This window comes from Pseudorca crassidens, chromosome 5 (genome assembly GCF_039906515.1).
Source record: "Pseudorca crassidens isolate mPseCra1 chromosome 5, mPseCra1.hap1, whole genome shotgun sequence".
Taxonomy (NCBI): domain Eukaryota; kingdom Metazoa; phylum Chordata; class Mammalia; order Artiodactyla; family Delphinidae; genus Pseudorca; species Pseudorca crassidens.
Genome location: NC_090300.1, coordinates 68,869,047 through 68,891,012, shown reverse-complemented (window position 1 = coordinate 68,891,012; position 21,966 = coordinate 68,869,047). Strand labels below are relative to the sequence as shown.

Below are 21,966 nucleotides of genomic sequence, written 5' to 3'. Positions count from 1 at the left end.
TCCTGTCATCTCCACCGTACCACCCTGTTACTATGCTTTATTACAAGAAAATCTATGGAACTTTGATACAAGTCTTTCCACTTTATAATGTGCTTCAGAGAAAGCACTTAAAGTAAACTGAAGCTCACAAAGAGTCAATGGTAAAAGAATATTCTTTTTTAACTCATTCATTCATGGCCATCTGGACCATGGATAAACAGTAGTGACAAAGCCCCGTGAACATTCTTATTTATAGAAAAGCGTTATATCTGGGGTCTTTCTAGCTAAGAATAATAACTCTAGTTTGGTATGTGACTCTTTGCAAAAATCTTGGAAAAAATCAGCAAGTGCAAAAAATGATCAAGAGCTCTCCTGGGCTAAGATATAGAAGAGAAATGTTGATAATTACTCCTAAGAAATTTTTAACTACAGCAACTCAGTACATAATGAATATTAAATGTACAAAAGTTCATGAAACACACATGTATTCATATGGGGCATCTGATTTCTAAGCTAGATTTTCAGTATTTCAAATAAGCCTCTGAATTTTGTTCTTTTTCTTCACAAGTGAACACACAGTTGGATCACTCAAGTCCAAATAGTGTCTGGGAGCTTCCCTGGTGGTGCAGTGGTTAAGAATCCGCCTGCCAATGCAGGGGACACAGGTTCAGGCCCTAGTCCAGGAAGATCCCACATGCCGCAGAGCAACTAAGCCCATGCGCCACAACTACTGAGCCTGCTCTCTAGAGCCCACAAGCCACAACTACTGAGCCTGTGCACCACAACTACTGAAGCCCACGTGCCTAAAGCCCGCACTCCACAAGAGAAGCCACCACAATGAGAAGCCCGCACACCACAGCAAAGAGCAGCCCCCGCTCGCCAAAACTAGAGAAAGAGCCCGCGCACAGCAACGAAGACCCAACGCAGCCAAAAATAAAAACAAATAGGTAAATTTTTAAAAAATAGTGTCTGATTGAGGTTAAAAGGTGCGCTTTTTCTTTTTTTAATTTATTTTTGGCTGCGTTGGGTCTTTGTTGCTGCGCACGGGCTTTTCTCTAGTTGCGGCGAGCGGGGGCTACTCTTCGTCGCGATGCGCGGGCTTCTCGTTGCAGTGGCTTCTCTTGCTGCAAAGCACGGGCTCTAGGCGTGTGGGCTTCAGTAGTTGTGGCACGCGGGCTCAGCAGTTGTGGCTCGTGTGCTCTAGAGCACAGGCTCAGTAGTTGTGGCCCAAGGGCTTAGTTGCTCCATGGCATTTGGGATCTTCCAGACCAGGGCTCGAACCCACGTAACCTGCATTGGCAGGAGGATTCTTAACCAGTGTCACCAGGGAAGTCCTGGTGTGCTTGTTCTTAACTGTTCTAAATGGATGAAATTTCCTCCCCACCGCCTTTCCCCTAATTTTTATAAAACAGGGCAAAATAAATGAAAAGGCAATAGCAGCATTGGCTGCTGTATAGCCAAAGGTGGGAATGTTGCTGGAACCAAACTGATGGCTAGAAGGCAGCTCCACAAACACTCTGCAACAGCAGTTGTTCAACAACATTGAAACATTCACTAGCTAAAGTAACATAAAGAATGTAATTTGACTGTATAATGTAGAAAAGGGAAGGAGGTTACAAAGTCAAATATATTGACGTCACATACCACCTGAATTAGGTTCCACTGGGAGAAGCAAATACAACATGCAACTCTACTGCTTCAAATTCATTTTCTAGGGCCGACAATAATCCTAGTTCCTAACACAAGCCGAAGACTTTTCAAACATGAGGTCAACTGAGATTGGATACATGAAAAGTGCTTTCTAAACAGTAAAGTTTCCATGTCAGATTTGATTATTCCCAAATTAAATGAGAGGGAATATACTTTCTCAAGGACAATTAGGTGGTTGTGTGACCTTGTTTCACCTACTCCAATCTCTAATTTTCTTCAGGCTTCTTTCTAGAAAGTGCCATGTGTGTTTAACTGGGTACAGGGACTGGATCTTCATCACTCTTCCACAGGTTTGTGCATTCATCTTGCTTGATGGGAGGAAAACCCAGCTAGCTCACAGGCCCCAAGGAGGGAAGCGAGGCTGATCAAGGAAAAATGACCAAAATGGAGATGGAAGAGACAACAGGGTAACTACACCAACAAGAAACAGGAGTCAAGAAAAAATTAACAACAAAATTGTATTTAAAAACAGACTTCTCCAGTTGGCATTTCGAATGAAATAGCTAACAATTAACTCCAACCCTTTATACTGTGTCTTTTGCTCCTGGAGTCCTCTTGCAGCTTTAATTCTTGAAACTCAGGCGGCAGCACCAGACATAAATCCCCAAAGGGAGAGGTATTATTAAACCTTTTGCTGGTCATTCTTTTCTCAACACGAATGGACAAATTCTTAAGCCCTCTTATTCATTTCATGACGATCATTAGAAGAAAAAAAAATTAAACCAAACTTGCATATTGAAAATGAAAACAAAAACAAAAAACTCTGCAGATAATAAATATCGCTGATTCACTTATTTTAAAACAAAGTCCAATTTTATTCGCTCTTAATATCCTTGCAGTCCATTGTATACCTTCTGCACTGACCCTTGATTCAGCAGCTGTTTGATACCTGAGGAAAGAACAAACAAATGACTCCGTTAACAAAAAAGTGACTTCCCCAGAGTTTGAAGAGCATGTGTCATGGGGAGGCTCACAAAAGGCCTTATGACAACCAGGGATCTGAATTAAACAAGTAACTACCAATGTCTAACTTTATCGCATGTGGATACCCATACATGCACGTCCAAGGTGAGCCCCTGTCTTTGTGTCTCAGGCACACATACCACACATACATCCCACAAAGTCCGATAAGAGGCAATTGAAATGGACAGAAAGCTCTTTGGCTGTCTTCCATTCCTTCTTCTTTGTCCTCTTTCCAGTTTTGACCTCTCTCACCTTTTCCTTTTTACTTAGGACCCACTGACTGGGCCCTCTTCTCAATCAGTCATTGCAGACTTCACCCCTAAGCCTCTAATCCTTCTAATGTAGACCTCATCTTTCCTTGAACAGTAAACATTATACCCTCACCTTCTCTTGCTTCCTCTGATAACTGTTCTTTTGGAAAATCCACATCAAAAGTGATTATCAAAGAGCCCTTGATGTTGTTGTTGTCAAAGTTGGGGAGCCCTTCCCCTTTCTTCCATAGCTTGGCTCCTGGTCTGGTGATCTTATCCCGGGAAATATGTACCTGGAAAGCAAAGGGGATGGACTGGAGCAGGACTGGTACTCTCGAAGCACAACACACAGCTTCCAGTGAGTACTGGCGCCCAGAGCCCATGTCATGGCTCAGAGCAGCAGGATGAAGGGGCAGGGGAAACATCATTAGGACAGTGTGAGCCAAAGAAAGAGAAGGTTTTCAAAAAGAAAAAGAAAAACGAAACACGTAAAAAAGTAAGGCTTTTACCAACGGAGACTGTAAAGACGAGACTGCCAAAGGCTGTGCAATCACCTGAGTAGCTGAGGGGTCTGTGGCGTTGTTACTGCTACACGTTCAGCAGCAGAGTGAGGAAAGATGACAGGACAAAGCCTGAGCACTTAGTTCCCGTGGCTCCAAATGACTGAAGTGGCTGAAGTAACCTCAACAGCAGCCATGTGAAGGCTTTAAAAGGACAGGAAGTGGGAGAACTGGTTTGCTTACCTTGTGACCATCCAAGTGAGCAATATCCATATCGAAGCCCACCAGAGACTCCACGAGGGAGACTGTCACGTTTGTGTACAAGTCATCTCCTCGCCTTTCAAATATTGGGTGCCTAGAACAGAACAAGGTAAAGATCATTAACTTCCAAAGTCTCTCTTTGGGAAGAGTTCAAAAAGTTTTTAGAAAAATCATGGAAAAGGATGAATGCCACTCTTTCAAGAAATAGGCATTTATTAGACACTCCTTCGTGTATAGTATTAATCAAGACTGTAAAGTAGCCTAAGATTTATTAAACCCTAATCTTAGGGAGCTTACAATCAGCAGAAGTCAAAGCACGTAATTAAAATACAAGTAACTAGATTATGGAAAAGAGAGAAGGACAACTTCTGGCTGTGGGACTGGGGGAGAAGGGCATCAGGGACGGGTCCTGGGGGGCTTCTAGAGCTGGGCTTGTAAGGCCCGATCAGCTCTGAAGCTGCAAATAAGGTGGGCGCAGGGGAGGGTGGGGATAGGGCAAGAGGGAATTCTGGCAAAGATAAGGACTTGAGAAGGTACCAGGTTTATTCAGGGAATAGTACATGTGCCAGTTTCTCTGGGAAGTGATGGGAAAGACAAGGTAGGTGAGAAAGGTTGGGGAAAGATCACCGAGATTAAAGAGTGCTATGAGGGAAAAAAGTCCTTGGCACTGGGGGCCCATTTCTCCATATTTGGGTGGGAACCTTGTTTCAATGAATCCTTAGAAACAGAGGTATCACTGGTTTCCAAAGTGGTAACAAGAGACAAGTGATAAACAAGAAAGCCTGAGTCCCAGGTAAAATTCTTATGTAAGTAGAACTGCACGTTGAAGAGAAGCCAACCAGAGAAGCTGCCCAGCAGCTGCAGATCATGTCACAGAAGCTCCTTTCTATGGAAAAGTCTCCCATTCTTGTATGGGGCCGTATTTCCTCAGTTAAAATCTCTGGTCTCCTTGTCTGCCTCTCTTTCACAGCTCCTTACTCATAATATCGATGCTTTCCTCCCAACATCTTTTGGACTTGCTAGTCCTGAGTAAATAAATAAATGGACTCAATCCTAGGCTCCAACCCCAAATTTTCAGTATGGCTGTAGAGTTACATATTTAGGGTATTAAGGGCATGAAACAGAGGAAAAAGTCTGGAAGTGCCCTGGTGGCTACCCATATTTCTTTAACCTGACTCCTCTGAAAAGCAAGGGCTAAAGAGAAGGCCTCTAAACTGAGATTACTTACTTGACAACTTTGATTCGGAACCGTAAGTCTCCTGGCTCTCCATCCACATGAGGCTCACCTTGTCAGAAGAGAAGAGATTACAGCACACTGTAAGCCACGCAAGTTGAACGCTGCAAATCTATTTAGCAGTTGAGAGAATTTTCTAAAGCCACTACCTTAGGCTTTGACTGTCAAGCCTATCTGTGAGAGCAGCGTGTCTGTGTCTACCTGGTTATGTCAAGTCTCAGATTATTAGTGAGGATCACCTGGGACTCAGACACAGCAATAAATAACTTGACCTACTTCCTAAACAAGGAATGATTCACTGGTCTCCTGAATCTGATGTTTTAAAGCTATTTTTCTTCTAGAGATTTAAATTTAACCCCTAAGTGAGGTCTGAGAGCATCTTATTAATGCCAACTAGAGTTACATAACTTCTTTCATTGCTCAGTTAAAATTAATCCATTAAGTTCTGAACATTTAAACTTTGACCTAACTTAGGCTACTTGACAGTAACTTTTGGCCATGATAGTCAAAGGATAAACAGTAATGCTACTGCTTAAGTGGACCAGCCAGGATGCTTAAGGATGGTCATAAAAAGGCTTTCTGTGTCCTAAAACTGACTGAAGTGTGTTGGAAATGATATATGCATTTACTAGGTGGCCACGAGGTATGGGGTGAGGTGGGGGTGGGAGGTGTTCATAAGCAGGCGAGAGCATAAAGTTACAATAATAAAACATCAATATCAATATTTCACCTTCTCCAATAAAGGGGTACTCCATGCCATCTCTCACCCCAGGTTCAATTTCCACCTCCAGTGTTCGTTCTTCATTCACTAGTCTGAGACAAAGAGCATTTAAAAGAAAAAAAAAAAAAGAAGAAAATATAAACCAAACCCCAGATACAGATAATAAAGTTTTATCTACTCAATCAGACCTTTTCTCTTGGAAGACTATCCTGTATCCCTAAATGACAAAACCACCTGATATCCATTTACACCTTCCACCTGCCAAAAGCCAGGGCAAAGCTACTATATATCACATAACCATGCGACTGCTGACTCCAAAAAAGCCTGCAGTAGACTGATTGTCTTGAAGTGGGTGATCAGTAACAGAGAAAACTACTCGCACTTACATAAACGTGCACCTGAAAGGACAGCATCATGTTTATCAGAAAATCTAACAGAAGAGTTTATCCTATTTGATTTTTTTCACTGATCCCACAAATAACTGAGCTAGTTTTAATATATACAATTGAAGGTTCAATTAAACAGTTGTATTTATAACATAAATCAGCAAATAGTACTTCTCTAATCTGAAATGTTAGCTGTACACATAAGATTGCTCTAAGTATTCCAAGTAGGAAAAAGGAAACATTCCAAGTAGGAAAACGGAAAAATATCAATATTTTTTAAGTATATTCAGAAATAAAGGGCACTGCTTATTAGTTCATAAACATAAAAGGAGATATTCTTAATAGGTACTTTCAGAAAAAATTAAACTGTACATTTCTTTGCTCTATCCTCTGGCAGAACATGAGGGAGAGAGAGAAGGATGGGGGACAGGGAGGGAAAAAAAATCTAGGTATGGACCATTGGCATTTTATTAGACAAATGAGATGATTAAAGTGTCCCTTGGCAGAGCAAAGAAGGTGCTTGCACTCACTTGACATTTGGGCACTCGTCGCAGACCACCTCCTGGGTCATCTGGAAGCGGCCGGGGCCTAGCTGGGTGGTCCGCATCTCCTGCCTGCAGTTGCACTTCCGTTTGCCAGGGGCCTGCCTTGCCACGGGTTTGTTTCTAACCACCTAGCAAGTACACACACAGGATCAGCTTCTCTCTTGTGTCCCACAGCCTTTGGTTTCCTCACCAGATCGGGACTCTGCGCACCTGCCGGGGTTGGCACTTCCCCTTCTCTCCCAAGCCATCCCTCAGGGAGACCCACAGCTGAGAGAAGTCTTGGAGGAGTTACAGGTCAGCTCCCACATAGGAGTTGAGCAAATGGATCTTTAACTGACTCAAATTCTAAAGTTGGAGAAGAGAGAGGAGGGTAAGAAAGAAGAGAACTGAAAGATAGTATGTGTGGAATCACCTTTTCTAAGCCATGACACAATACTACTGAGTTAAAGTAGTGCACAGAATTACTATCTCTTGAGAAATCTGAGCTGTGTAAAGCGTAAGCCCTGAAGAACAACCACAGCCTTCAAAAGCTGGTTTGTGGCTCCCACCCCACGATTAGTCATGATTAACCTCATGAAAACACTTCCTTGTTTCAGGCAACTCAATCTGGCAGTGTTTTCCAGTGCTGTCTCGATTCAGATACTCTAACCCGTAAGAAAAGACACAACGATCATCTCCTTGTAGCTGACTGCAAGTAAACATTCTGATCCCTCTAAATCACTAGAAGCTAAAATATATGAAGAAATGTACTCTTGATTTTGCCTGTTTAGTCAAACACCTACTAATCACAGGGCACATGCTCATGCAGTGAGACGACATGAATGCCTGGAGAAAAATCCCTCAAAGCCTACGAACATATGAAAGCCCAGGTCAACGGAATAAATAACAATAACAATAATTAGAGCCAACACTTTATAGCACTTAGTATGTGCCAAGCAAGGCCCTAATCACATATATTTATGAACTCATTTAATCCTCACAGCAGCTTTATGAGGTAGATGCTGCTATTATCTCCATTTTACAGAGGAAAGAATGAAAGCACAGAAAGGCTCGGTAATACGACCAAGGTCACATAACCAATGTATGGTAGAGCCAGGATTCTAAACCAGGCAGTCTAGCTCCAAACTCTGTGCTTTTAATCACTATGCTCTCTCAAGGTAATTTTTTCTTAAAAAGAACTTACCATGGGGGCATTTAAATAGCAAGGTCATATACATCCTTTACAATAATTAGATTAAAAAGGAATTTGTTTAGGAGCATGCTAACTGCAAAGAGTGATGCACATTATGTATTAGCAATGATGACAGACAACAGGTCTGCAAGGGAACATGGGAAATTAATATTTTTACCTGGATATATGTACAAGACTTCCTAAAAGCACAGCTTGGAATTGAAAAAACGTGGAGGTAACCTACATGCCTATTGATGAAACGTGGTCACAATGAAATTCTCTTCAGCAGAATTATAGCTATAAGCAAGAACATGGATGAATTCTGACAATATTAAGAGTGAGTAAAAAAGGCCAGTCTCAGAAGATAATGTATAGTATGATATCATTTTTACAAAGTCAAAAACAGTGAAAGTAAACAATATATTATTCAGGTATTCCTATATATGTAATAAAACAAACAAACACGAGTGGCAAGAGAACAATAAAGACAAAACTCAGGATATTAGACAGTTACCTGGGAAAGGAGGCAAGTGAATGGAATAGGGAAGTAGCATGTAGGTAGATATATCTCCTGGTATTGTTTTATTTAGTTCTTGGGCTGAGTGATGAGTTCATGAAATAATAACAGCATATCATGAACCAAGAATTATGATTAATTCAATTCTATACACCTCCCCACCCCCTAAAAGACAGAGAAGGTACGTAGAAACCTCTTGTTTTTAGTCATAAGAACACATTCTGGGAGTCAATATGAATAGCTGTATAGTTTGGACTTACTTCTACAAAATTTCCTGCATATACTTCTTCCAAAGTGACTTCTAGATCTACAATAATATCACTTCCTCTTGGAATATTTCTGTCTTGCTGACGAGGGGTTCCTCCAAACATGAAACCAAAATCTCCAAAGAAGCTGTTGGTAAGTGTAAAATCATCGTGAAAAGATATCAGAGTTCACCTCTTACAATTTTAGTTTTCTTCACATTGATAAAATATTGTGTCCCACCAGTGAGCAAAACTGAAAGACATTTTAATACATTGGAGTCATACATCATACACAATTTTTAATTTATATAATGTCAACTATATTGCCCCTACTACAAAAAAATTTACTTTTTAATATTGTCCAGACACACAGTACAGTGTATACAGTATGCCAATGAATTCTTAATCAATGAAAAAATAATCTCTCTCAATACTGACAAATATCAGGATATAATGGAGACAGAGAGAAAGGGTATAGTCTATATAAATTCATGTATTGCCAAACCTAATGGTAATTTTGGACATTTGTAGTGTTCACCTTTACATGCTTTTTTAGAAACTAACTTTGCTGAAACAAGCCACTGCTTTGTACAAGAATCTTGGAAACATAATTAAACTAAAAAAGCATCAGCCTTAGTAAAACTCTGGATCTTACAGAAAAGGAAGTTCTGGTCTCATAAGACGAAAATTAATTTGTTAAGTAACAGAAGCGTCACTTTGAGATTACTATAAACAGTGACCTTCAATTGCATAGGAGTTCTACTCTTGATGTTAAGTTTTGGTTATTAAGAGCCTCAGATGTTAGCATAGTGATGACAAATATACAACAACCCCAACCCCTCCAAAAAACAAAACCAAAACCCAATCTTGGTGAATGGATTCCCTGCATCTTAAATAAAAGCAGAGAGGGAGGATTTTGGTGGGGAAGGAGCAAGGGCAGAGCCTTTTTTCTTTCTGGCATCCCTGGGTATCACTTCTAACTGCTAAGGGGTTCAAACAGGACACTTCCCTGGTAGGCCAAAGCAGCCAAATCAATCCTGGGGAAGAGAAAGATTTCCTAATAATATTACTCACACATCGTCCTAAGTCCTGAAAATCTACTGTCACCCCCAAACACTAAATGAGGGAAGCTGTTGTAGCAACAGTGATTCTTACTTCTTTTGGGGAAGCGTTCACAAATCTGAAGAAATCTGAGAATCTAAAGAAAATTCTCTTTGAGAATCTGAAGAGAATCTGAAGAAAGCAATGCATCCTATCCCCATAGAAATGCATATTCAAACATCTTTTTATTTATAACTTGACTTGAAACCCCAGATCAAGATCTCCTATTTATGCATCATCAGGACATATGAAAATTCAAATGCTCAACAAAGAGGGGCTCAAAGAGCGAGAAGGAAAGATGTTTATTATTCCAGCCTCTCAGCACTCCCAGAAAGCTGGGCCCAGCAAGGGATGAAGAGCCTCTAACCCAACTCCTTCCAACAATGCTGATTATCATAACCATCCCTCTCTGGTGGATGGGATGAAGAGTCAGTTTGGGGTATGAGAGTAGGAATTTCTCTCTCCGCTTGTAAGAATCACCTTTGCTCATTAAGTGGTTTGCAGATTCTAAGACAGCAGGGAGATACAATGAACTGGTTTCCAACATATATCCCCCCCAACACAGTCAGAGTTGATTTAATTGATATGGTTGGCTAGATGGACATCCCTTTTAGTGCCACCTGTCTTTTCTGGAGCTTTGTGAAAATAGAGGAGTATATTCCCACAGAAAGGATGATGAATGACCTCTTGGTCAAGGATCAGTTGAGTTGTACTCTTCATCGAAAGCTTCTGAACAAGGGAGCAAGGATAATTCTTTAATAATCACTAAGTGATCCATTCTCAGACACTAATACCCTGCAGATAGATAAATTACTTACTGTGAAAAAATGTCTCCATGGGAGCTCTGATGCCCATCTTTTAATCCTTCTTCACCATAAGTATCATATTGTTTCCGTTTCTCACTATCTGACAGAACCTGGGGGCAAAAGCCAGTGGAAGAAAAGATTATGAGTCGGTAATATTCAGGTAAGGTGAATTCACATTTATGTTTTTGTTTTTTTAAACTCTGATACTGTGTGTAAAATTTTAGTGGAATTCAGTTTTCATTATGTATGGTATTAAGGCATGTTTATAAAGTTATTTTCTTTATCAGACTAAATTCTTTGATCAGTGCTCATTTTGTAACTTTCCACAATGCTCCATTCATGTTTTTAATTTAAATTTATCAAAACTCACCTAGCCACATAAATATCATGCTGGAGATTAGCGACATGGCTATGAATGTGAGGGCAGTAACAGGAAGAGGTGAGATGAATTCCTCAGGTTTACTTCCCCCGTAGTTTGACTCCAGTGTTTAGGCTGTTAACCACTATGTTATATTCTCTCTCTAAACTATAAACTAGGACATGACTATGACAGACTGTCATTAGTCACAGAAGCAGTAAACTAGGACAGCCGTCAAGTTTGCTCAGCCCTACACATCTATACCATAATCCCTGCACCCCACTACCACACACACATTAAAAGACTGGTAAGTCAAGGGACTCCAATGACAGGTCTCCAGAAAGCTCTACACTGCAATATTTTCATATTCCCTTTTCATTCTTTTGATTCATGTAGAAATCCATTTGTGGAAGAATGCTGTCTGCCACACACAGCTCATAACCTCCTGAGTTTGAACTGCAAAGAGTGAAAAGGGACACTGCTCTATGAAGGACGCTCAAGCTCAATTTCACAACTTGAAAAGACTTTCTGAAGTTTTAATGGTTTTAGCAAACTACATACTCAGTCACAGGTATATGCTTTCTCATTGGGACCATTCCATATATAGAACTAAAGAATGTAAAACAAAATAAGCTTCAATGTTCTTCAAAATTTGCCCTCCCAAAAAAAAAGCTTCCCATTTACTTAGAGCATTCTGAAATATATGCACACATATAACTTTGAAAATTGAATAACTTTATGTTATTTGATATTCTTAAATGTCTATTTAGATAGCAGACTGAAGGAGAAAGTTATTTCAAACCCATACTTGTGTTGGCTCAGGAAACGTGAGGTTGGAAGTAGATGGGGCTTGTTGACTCAGCAAAAGAAAGGGAAGATCTAACTGGCGTATGTAAATAGGACACACTTTTGACTCAGGGCCTGAATGATGTGTAAGGTGCCACAGCAAAAATCTACTAACATTTAAGATACATTTAGAAGGATAAAAAGAAATTCAGTGTACAAGAGAGTGAGCATTCTTAAAAGCAAAGACAAATGGGTTAGTCTAGAAGGGACCAGAGTACTCAACTAAAGCCACTGTGATAGACCAGGTGAGAAAAAAATGGTTTGGTAAATATCCTAAAAAAATAGCCACTTTGGGGAAGTAGAAACGGGCAGAGTTAACTTTAAAAACAAACAAAACAAAACAAAACTCATTATTATGTGATCTGGATTTCCAATATTTTCACTTTCAAGTCTACTTCTCTGTTCCTGTCTTGGCAAAGAAATGAACCCCTCATTTGGGTCCATAAGAAACACCATTTCAAAACCCCAAAACAAAGACTATTTTTTTAAGTCAGCTTCTTTTTGGACATAGGAGGCTTCTGTAATAACTACCCCCAAATTACTCTTAAAGTTATCTATTACCGTTCACTTACTCCTCACTTTTCTTCTGTCTAAGGAATGCAACTTTATTCCATAGTCTTGGAAACTTTTATTATTAAAAGAAAAAAAGGAGTTTCTTAGTTGATTGGCCAACCAACCAGAGTCTCAACTAATTAAAATGCCAGTAGTAATCCCAGCTCAGTAGAGAAGACAGATTTGTATTCACAAAAGACTCTTCAACTTTACTGGGATTCTGATTTGTGAACACTAATTTATCTAAGGACCAAAGGCAGGCAATCAAGTGAATGATACAAAGAAAAAAGAAAATTTGAACTAGTGACCAGGAAGGTCCTTAAGAGTTAAACTGCAATATCATGAATGATCTATGTATAGCCTTGCCTAGGTCATGGCTAAAGAACATGGTAGAGTTTTTAAAGAGCACGGTAAATTCTTAGCAACAGCTTCCCCAGAAAATATTTTTGATTATTGGGTTCCTAGCAAGCAACGGGAATACTCATGGGAAACACAGTGTGAAATATGGAATCCATATTATCAACGAGAAAGAAAATGTTACATACAGTAATTTAGGAGGGTCCACCAACCCTCTCAAGTTTATTTGTGGGCCCGAGGTTAGGAACTTTGGTCCTACAGGTGTTGAGAGAAGAAAGGGAAACCCCATTAGTTCTAGGTTTCACCTGGGTATATAAGTCACTGTTTTGGTTCATTCACTTCTTTAACCTAGGAGGCCTTGGGATCCCTTCCTTCTGGGTTTTTTCCACTAAAATATTTTTCAGATTTGTTTTCAGTCTTCTCACTATACAGGGATTTAATTTGAATTCAGAAGTTGTAGCTCTCTGACTTTTGGAGTCAAATTATTTTTTTCTGTGCCCTTTTAGAAAATGTGAATAAATGGTGACTAGAATTGATAACACTGTACTGTATAACTGAAATTTGCTAAGAAAGCAGAGCTTAAATGTTCTCACCAAAACAATAAATATATGAGGTGATGGATTAACTAGATGGGTGAAATCCTTTCACAATGTATATGTGTACCAAGTAATCACAATATATACTCTAAATATCTTACAATTTTATTTGTCAATTATATCTCAATAAAGCTGAAAAGAAAAAGTATAACCACAGAATAATAGTATTCTATTTCTAGTATTCTATTCTACTCCTAAATTAATACATATGAAAGATTATCAGTGACTTATTTGTAAAATTTTTTCACCACCGTGTTGAAAGGTTCTGTGTATAATGGTTTTTCAAATAGTAAAAAGATTATTAAGCATTCAGTAAATATTCCTCTGTGTTGTTAAAAAATTTTTTTAAAATAGTAATAAGAATATGCCCAGCTCTACTATATCTCAAGGTGTCCTAATGAAGATTAAATGAGATGATACACATGAAAGTATTTTGACCTCTAGATTACAGGTTGCAAATTCAAACTACAGCTGTGTTTTCTTTGATTTGCACGAAAAAGAGAATTTAAAATTGAATCAGTTACCAACATTTTACAACCAGGAGAATTTACCAAAAAATCAGGATTTCCACTCCTCTTGAAAAATTAAATGATCTGGCCACGGTGTGCAAACACAGTGTTTGCATCTGTATATGGCAAAAACTGGCTGGTGTTGAATAACAGCTGTTCCCTTGAAATGGGGCAAGAAGTCTTCAGTTTGTCACAGTCCTCTTCAATCGCTACTGATTCCTAACATGGAGGTAGAATATCCACTCTCCTGTTTTATCTTATACCTGCCCTGAATGTTATCTGCCTGATCCACATGGGCACATGTGGATTTGCAATCCTCATTTAGATTTTATTTCTGTTTCTGGCTCCAACTCTCAAACGGATTGATTGATCATCAGTCTACGTATTAACCTACCGATCCTATTTTCTTTCATTCGTCTTTTTCAACATTACTCTCCTTAATAAGACAAATACTGAAATGAAAAGGGCAGGAAGTAGCACCTACTAACATTAATGTACAATATAGCATCAACTGCTACTTTTATCTATTGTCAATTTTTTTTTAAAAAGTGACTTGAAAAATGGGAGTGTTACTCAGCATTACATGGCTTTTTCTGTATCTGTAGGTTTTATTCACACTTTATCCTTTTCCTGACTCACCTCATAAGCAGCACCCAGATCCTGGAATTTCTCCTGCGCTCGAGGATCATCAGGATTCCGGTCAGGATGAAGCTGCAGGGCTAGTTTCCTGTAGGCCTTTTTAATATCCTTTATAGAGGCACTGCGAGGCACCCCTAAGATCTTATAGAAATCTCGCCTGAGGGTGGGGGAAAGGGAGAAGATATTTCATTGAAGAGTTAATACATTACATTTTTAAAAGTGAAATTTTTTCCTTTACATTTAGGTTTGTGTCTGAGCAAAGAGGTAGGAAAATGAAGGTACCCACGTGACACACGAAAAAGAATGACTAAAAAGAGAACACACCAGAATTTGTAATGAGTCTCATATTGAAGTAATCACAATGAGAGGCTATGTACTTTTTGAACAATACTAGAATTATTCAAAATATCTCTGGCATTCTTCTCTTAGAACTACCTTTAGTCAAGAAAGTCATTTTCTTATTTCATGGTCACACATCATTTTCAACCAAGAACTGTATACTCAAATTGACTCTCTTTTTTCTCCCCTATTATTGACTTCAAATGACTTTTGACTGCTTCCAAAGGTCAATCTCAAAGGATGAATTTCTTTGTTCAAAAAGATTATGTCACAGAAATGTTCTAACAGTAGCACTCTTGGAATGTTAAAGATGAAGTGACTGAAGTTAACTTCAGAGGTTAACACAGAGGTTAAGTCAAAGCCCAAATAAAAAGCTTGAAGAGAGAGTAACACCCATTTGAATGGATGAGTTGTGGAGTTTTTTGCTGAGAGAGAAAATTTCAATTTTGCAGTCATTACTAGTGGTTATACTAGTTTGTCTAGGTCAAGTCTTAATTAGAGACAGCTGCTGGAACCCATATGCAGGTGCCTGTAAGTCCCAGCAGCTGCAAATATGTACATGGCATGAGCTAGGAGATGAAGTGGAGATCCACTGACCTCCTTGCCAGGAACTATGTTGGAACCAAATTAATTGTAAAGGGAATCTTTGCAGGAAGGGCCAATGGGAAGACAGAATAAGACTAACAAACTTTTAGGGCAGGGACCATAGCCAGCCCATAGAAGACACCAATAAATATTCGTTGAATGAAATGAATAAATAAGCATGCTCACAAAAGTCTATTCATTTTGCCAGAGTCAGCAGAAATTACTCTGAAAATGCATTCTCTCAACCAAAGGGATGGGAAAGTTGTTCACAGGGAGATGATGTAGTAATGATGGTAATTTTAAAATGCAGTGGGGAAAAATGCATTGGGGTATCAAGATCCACGTAATATATGACAGAACTTTTTAAAAAAATGTATTTCATAAGCTCTTAGTCACACTTCAGGAAAATCATTTAATCATTTTATGTATAAATTTTAAAAACTATCACTGACAAGGGGTTCCATGAGGATTATTTAGGTGCTTTATCGCCACACCCCAAAAATCTGCAAAAACTTGACATCTCTTGAGACAAGAACTAAATAAATCAAAAGTTTCACTAATGTTAATGACAAAAGAGCTAGCTATATAAAAAATGAGGCTTAGGATATACTTAATATAAAAATGGTTAAGTAACAGCTGAGAAAAATACAGGGAAAAGATGGCTGGCATAACTCAGCATCAACATGACGGTTCCCAAGAGAATCCTTTAGGAAAAACTGAAGTTTATAGCTACAGTACTAACAGTATTTATCCTGACATCTTGTTTAAACAACTTAAGGTACCCATTCCTTTAAGTGCAAAAAGTACTAACAAAAAACATGTTAAAAAACCCAATAAAGCATTACCTAGGAGAAGTTAATTTTTTCAGAAATTTAATATGTTTCAGAAGAAAAAAACCCAACAAAGTTGAAGCATATATGCACAGGGAAAAAACTTTTAAGAGAATAACAAGTACTTAAAGTTTAAAGCTCTGCTAGGTAGTGCTTTCTACATTCAGAGCAACCTATAAATTTGTCAAAAGCTAAGACTTTACTATTCCCCACATTCTAAAATATGAACCTGGCATATCATACCCTGTGGTCAGCAGGCCTATACGATAGTGGATCTTATTAAAGGCCGGAGAATCTCAAGAGTTCAGGTGGTCCTACTTCCTTCAAACAGGTGGCACATTATCATCCTCATGTCACAGATGAGAATTGAAATGTTCCTTCAAGGTCACATAATTTGTAAGTGGGGTGGGGGTGGGGGGGTGGTCTAGAATCCCAGTTTACTACCTATTGGTGTAGTAGTGGAAATGTTTTTTCCCCGCTCGTAATACCATTCAGCTTCCTAAGAATGCTCCATGGAGAGACAGTGAGGCATGATGACAACTCAAGCTCATCATCTCAAGAAGCTGAGAAGTACAAGGGCTCTCCCAAGGGTCTGCCTTGCTCCCTCAATCCAACTTCCTTCAATCCCAGCATGGCCTCCCTAACCTGTCCTCCCCACTTCCTCACTTGGCCTGGCATCATAACCCACCCACTTAATGTCCGCCCAATGGCTTGTTGCAGGCTCAACACTGCATCGTCCTCTTCTCCAGTTCAGCAGCCCCCTCACACCACGTTGCTTTTGGCACTGCATCCAACCCTCACTTCTCTAGGCAAATCTAGCTCTAGGTCTTCTGGGTCTAAGCCCCTCTCACCCATATCACCCTCTGCTCTCCTCTCCACCCCACAAGCCTGGCCCACGCTACCCATTCCTCCGCTCCACCGCCTCACCATAGCAACGCCCCTCTCCACTCCCCAAGTCTGACAATGCCCCCTCCTCCCTCAAGCCCCCTCCCCAGCCAAGACTGACTTAAGGGCCCCGTGCCCGCGGATGCCAGTTCCTCACCCGGCGATCACGGCCCCGATGAGGTACAGCAGCAACAGGCAGAAGGTGCCCAGGTTCTGCGGGGCCATGGTCCCTCTGTGCGGGCCCCTGACCCCCGCACTCTTCACAGCCTCGGCCGCCGCCGCCGCGTCGGCTCGCCAGCCCACCCGGCCCTGAGAGGCCGCCTCACGCCGGAGTCTCCGACTTAGTCGGGAGCGACAGCTAGCTTGCCCCCCTCCTCTACCAGTCCACTTCCCGGGAGTCCCGAGTCCCGGCGAGAGAAGCACCCAGCGGGCCAGAGCCAATCGCTGCTCGGGACATCACACGCGGCCGGCGCCTCACAGCCAATCAGCGCAGTACACTTCACCTCCGAGGCGGTGAGGCCGGCCAGTTAGGCTTCGGAACTACAGCCGCAGCTCCCGGCCAATTAGAAGGGGAAACGTCAGAGAATCGTGCCGCCGCAGGAATCCGCTCAGCCCCGGCACCTGCGAGTCGCAGAAAATTACGTAAAGATTGGTGGTGGGGAAGGGTTCCAAAAGCCGGCATCGCGGTACACAGTTTCCCTCCGCCCGCCTCCTTGGACTCTCCACCAATCACGGGGCTCCTCCTCCAGCACTGACCAATTGCGGGAGGGCGGTTTTATCTTGGTTACGAGTCTCGGAATTTCATTCACCTAGAGCTAGGCGCTGTACGCCGGAGAGGAAGGACGCGGGCGAAATGGGCGGGGACAATGACTCCACGCCAACAGTACGGCTGATGCACAGCTTAGATCATATTTTATCTTCTAGCAAACCTAGGAGAAAATTGTCTCGGTTTCGCAAAGAAGAGGCTGATGAGGAGTGGCCCTGGAAGCAGACTTAGGTTCGGATTCAGCTTCCACCACTTCCTAGCGGTGAGAACATGCTCCCTCCCCGCTCCCAGCCTGACACTAAGCTGCTTTATCTACAAACCTGAGGCAAAGCATTTACTGGTAGTGTTGTGAACTTTTAGTAGGAGAAAATCTGTAAACCGTCTGGCACATAGTAAGCACGCAAAGAACAATAAATATTACAGTTAAGAAGAGAGCGGATCCCCCCCCCATTTTTGCTCATTTCAGTAATTGCACCACCTAGTTGTTCACTACAAAACTTTAGGTGTCTTCCTTGATTCTCTCCTGTATCCCCTATCCAAATCTTTACCTTTAAACCATATATTGAATCTGTCCACTATTCTACATCTCCACTACCTCTCTGGGCTAAGTCACAACATCTCCCACCTGGCAAGGGCTTCCTAATTGGTCTCCCTGCCTCCACTCGTAATATCTTAGTATCTTTTTTTCACCCCGTCCCTTCCCCCTGCCATGATTTTTTACAAACATGTCAGATCATATAATTTGTCTGCTTAAAAGCCTCGAATGGCTTTTCAATGCACTTGCAATAAGATCCCAAGTCTTTATATTTATACTAGCTTATAGAAACATTATTTCTCAATAAAGCTGGGGATAAAGAACAAAAATCTTATATGATCTGTACCCTCACCTAGTATACTCCTTACCACGTTCCAACAAAAGTGGTTTCTTTTCTCTTTTCTGAATACGCCAAGCTCATTCCTGCCTAGGGCATTTGTTCTAGCTGTTCTCTGCCTGAAACGCTCTTTCCTCAGATCCTAACATGGGTGACTCCTTTTTAAACTCAGATAACAGCTTAAATTCACCACCTCATAGCGGACTTCCCTGACCAACCAATCTAAATTAGCCCCTACTGAGTCTCTATTCTTACAGTGTGCTATTTTATTATTTCCGTCCCTGCCCCCCACACTCAAACACATTGGAATGCCACTTTCATGAAAGCATGAATCTGTACTGTTTTGTTCACAGCTGTCTAGAACAGCAACCTAGAACAGAGCTTGTGACAGAGACAAAGTCGCTTTGACTGTGATCTTCGTGTGCTGGCTTCTTATTCTTCAGGCCTCAGCTCAGATTCGGCACTCACCCCTTTCCCCAAATTTCATAACACTTACTAACAACTGAAATTATTCTATTTTATTTTCCTAATGTATTATCTATTCTCCCTATTAAAATATACACTCCAAGAAAGCAAGAACCTTATCTGTTTTGTTCACTGCTGTAATCCTAGTGCGTAGCACTGTGCCAGACAGAGTGCAGAGGTAAGAGGTAGACCAGGTTACTGCTTTCAGGAAGATGCCTACTAGGGGAGAGAGGCCACATAAAAGAGGAACTAAATTGCATTTTATGGTCTTATTTACCTTTGTATCTCCCATACCTAGAGAGGCCATAAACGAACTAAGAAAGCAGGAAATGACCTTTCCTTTAACATCAGGAACAAGACAAGGATGTCCACTCTCACCACTATTATTCAACATTGTTTTGGAAGTCCTAGCCACGGCAATCAGAGAAAAAAAAGAAATAAAAGGAATACAAATTGGAAAAGAAGAAGTAAAACTGTCACTGTTTGCAGATGACATGATACTATACATACAGAATCCTAAAGATGCCACCAGAAAACTACTAGAGCTAATCAATGAATTTGGAAAAGTTGCAGGATACAACATTAATGCACAGAAATCTCTTGCATTCCTATACACTAATAATGAAAAATCTGAAAGAGAAATTAAGGAAACACTCCCATTTACCATTGCAACAAGAAGAATAAAATACCTAGGAATAAACCTACCTAGGGAGACAAAAGACCTGTATGCAGAAAACTATAAGACACTGATGAAAGAAATTAAAGATGATACCAACAGATGGAGAGATATACCATGTTCTTGGATTGGAAGAATCAATATTGTGAAAATGACTATACAACCTAAAGCAATCTATAGATTCAATGCAATCCCTATCAAACTACCAATGGCATTTTTTATGTAACTAGAACAAAAAATCTTAAAATTTGTATGGAGACACAAAAGATCCTGAATAGCCAAAGCAGTCTTGAGGGAAAAAAACGGAGCTGGAGGAATCAGACTCCTTGACTTCAGACTATACTACAAAGCTAAAGTAATCAAGACAATATGGTATTGGCACAAAAACAGAAACATAGATCAATGGAACAAGATAGAAAGACCAGAGATAAACCCACGCACCTATGGCCAACTAATCTATGACAAAGGAGGCAAGGACATACAATGGAGAAAAGACAGTCTCTTCAATAAGTGGTGCTGGGAAAACTGGACAGCTACATGGAAAAGAATGAAATTAGAACACTCCCTAACACCATACACAAAAATAAACTCAAAATGGTTTAGAGATCTAAATGTAAGACCAGACACTATAAAACTCTTAGAGGAAAACATAGGAAGAACACTCTTTGACATAAATCACAGCAAGATCTTTTTTGATCCACCTCCTAGAGTAATGGAAATAAAAACAAAAATAAACAAATGGAACCTAATGAAACTTAAAAGCTTTTGCACAGCAAAGGAAACCATAAACAAGACGAAAAGACAACCCTCAGAATGGGAGAAAACATTTGCAACGAATCAACGGACAAAGGATTAATCTCCAAAATATATAAACAGCTCATGCAGCTCAATATTAAAAAAACAAACAACCCAATCCAAAAATAGGCAGAAGACCTAAATAGACATCTCTCCAGAGAAGACATACAGATGGCTAAGAAGCACATGAAAAGCTGCTCAACATCACTAATTATTAGAGAAATGCAAATCAAAACTACCACGAGGTATCACCTCACACCAGTTAGAATGGGCATCATCAGAAAATGTACAAACAACAAATGCTGGAGAGGGTGTGGAGAAAAGGGAACCCTCTTGCCGTGTTGGTGGGAATGTAAATTGATACAGCCACTATGGAGAACAGTATGGAGGTTCCTTAAAAAACTAAAAATAGAACTACCATACGATCCAGCAATCCCATTACTGGGCATATACCCAGAGAAAACCATAATTCAAAAAGACACATGCACCCCAATGTTCATTGCAGCACTATTTACAATAGCCAGGTCATGGAAGTAACCTAAATGCCCATCAACAGACAAATGGATAAAGAAGATGTGATACATATATACAATGGAATATCACTCAGCCATAAAAAGGAACGAAATTGGGTCATTTGTTGAGACGTGGATAGATCTAGAGACTGTCATACAGAGTGAAGTCAGAAAGAGAAAAACAAATATCGTATATTAACGCATATATGTAGAATCTAGAAAAATGGTACAGGTGAACCAGTTTGCAGGGCAGAAATTGAGACACAGATGTAGAGAACAAACGTATGGACATCAAGGGGGTAAAGCCGCGGGGGTGGTGGTGGTGGTGGTGTGATGAATTGGAAGATTGGGATTGACATGTATACACTGATGTGTATAAAACTGATGACTAATAAGAACCTGCTGTATAAAAAAATAAATTAAATTTTAAAAAAAGCAGGAAATGACCAAAAATCATAATATGGAGTTTTAGAGGAAGGAGTTACGTTCCTATGATGGGTGAAATCCAAAAAAGCTTCCTGAAGGCGGTAATATGTAGGAAAAGCTAACAGTTAAGGAGCTAACCCTGGTGGCTCTCGCTTCAGACATCCTGGGGTTTGTGTTTTAGCTCGGTCTCTGTGTTACTTTCACCTCTCTAAGCCCTCATCAGTAAAACAAACGTACTTAACTTAGAGGGCTCTTAGGAAGACTGAGATAAGATACGTAAAGGTGCTTTAATCGGTGCCCAGCCCACAGTAAGCATTCTATAAATGTAAACTGTCATTATCATTATTGTTACTGATCAAAGCGTGCTGACCTTACCAGCAGCTAGTGGCTGACCACAGCTCTGTGGAGCAATGGAAAACTTCCTAATACCCTGAGTAGAAAGGCGCGACACCACAAAGCGGCCGGATCTGGCTCCACGTTCCAGCATCAAGGACTCTCAGCTTCAGCCAACTGTTTCCCAAATCGCGGAAGAAGTACCGGGCCGCTCTAGCAACGTTTTCGTCCAGCT

General features: G+C 40.5%; 1 protein-coding gene across 2 annotated transcripts; it reads right to left on the bottom strand.

The window, feature by feature from the left end:
• Positions 1 to 2,128: 2,128 nt before the first annotated feature.
• On the bottom strand, positions 2,129 to 21,921 carry DNAJB11 (DnaJ heat shock protein family (Hsp40) member B11). Of its 2 annotated transcripts, none has more exons than XM_067738355.1 (11): positions 21,774 to 21,921; positions 17,044 to 17,507; positions 14,248 to 14,404; positions 10,403 to 10,500; positions 8,499 to 8,631; positions 6,536 to 6,678; positions 5,629 to 5,711; positions 4,893 to 4,950; positions 3,647 to 3,758; positions 3,037 to 3,196; positions 2,129 to 2,578 (listed from the first exon to the last, which is right to left on the bottom strand). In XM_067738355.1, the coding sequence occupies exons 2-11, from the start codon at positions 17,109 to 17,111 to the stop codon at positions 2,514 to 2,516; spliced, it is 1,077 nt and encodes a 358-aa protein (XP_067594456.1). In that variant the 5' UTR covers positions 17,112 to 17,507; positions 21,774 to 21,921; the 3' UTR covers positions 2,129 to 2,513. The 2 variants fall into 2 exon arrangements, with proteins under 2 accessions (XP_067594456.1, XP_067594455.1); XM_067738354.1 differs by having other exon boundaries at positions 21,769 to 21,918.
• Between the last annotated feature and the right edge of the window lie 45 nt (positions 21,922 to 21,966).

Bases quoted from the DNA above. Each gene is read 5' to 3' on its own strand.
- DNAJB11 (XM_067738355.1), bottom strand. From the start codon at position 17,111: ATGGCCCCGCAGAACCTGGGCACCTTCTGCCTGTTGCTGCTGTACCTC. The intron at 6,679-8,498 runs GTAAGTCCAAAC...TGTACTTGCTAG, and splicing joins ATGCAGGAAATTTTGTAGAA to GTGGTTAGAAACAAACCCGT. The intron at 3,197-3,646 runs GTAAGCAAACCA...TTTGCTTTCCAG, and splicing joins CTCACTTGGATGGTCACAAG to GTACATATTTCCCGGGATAA.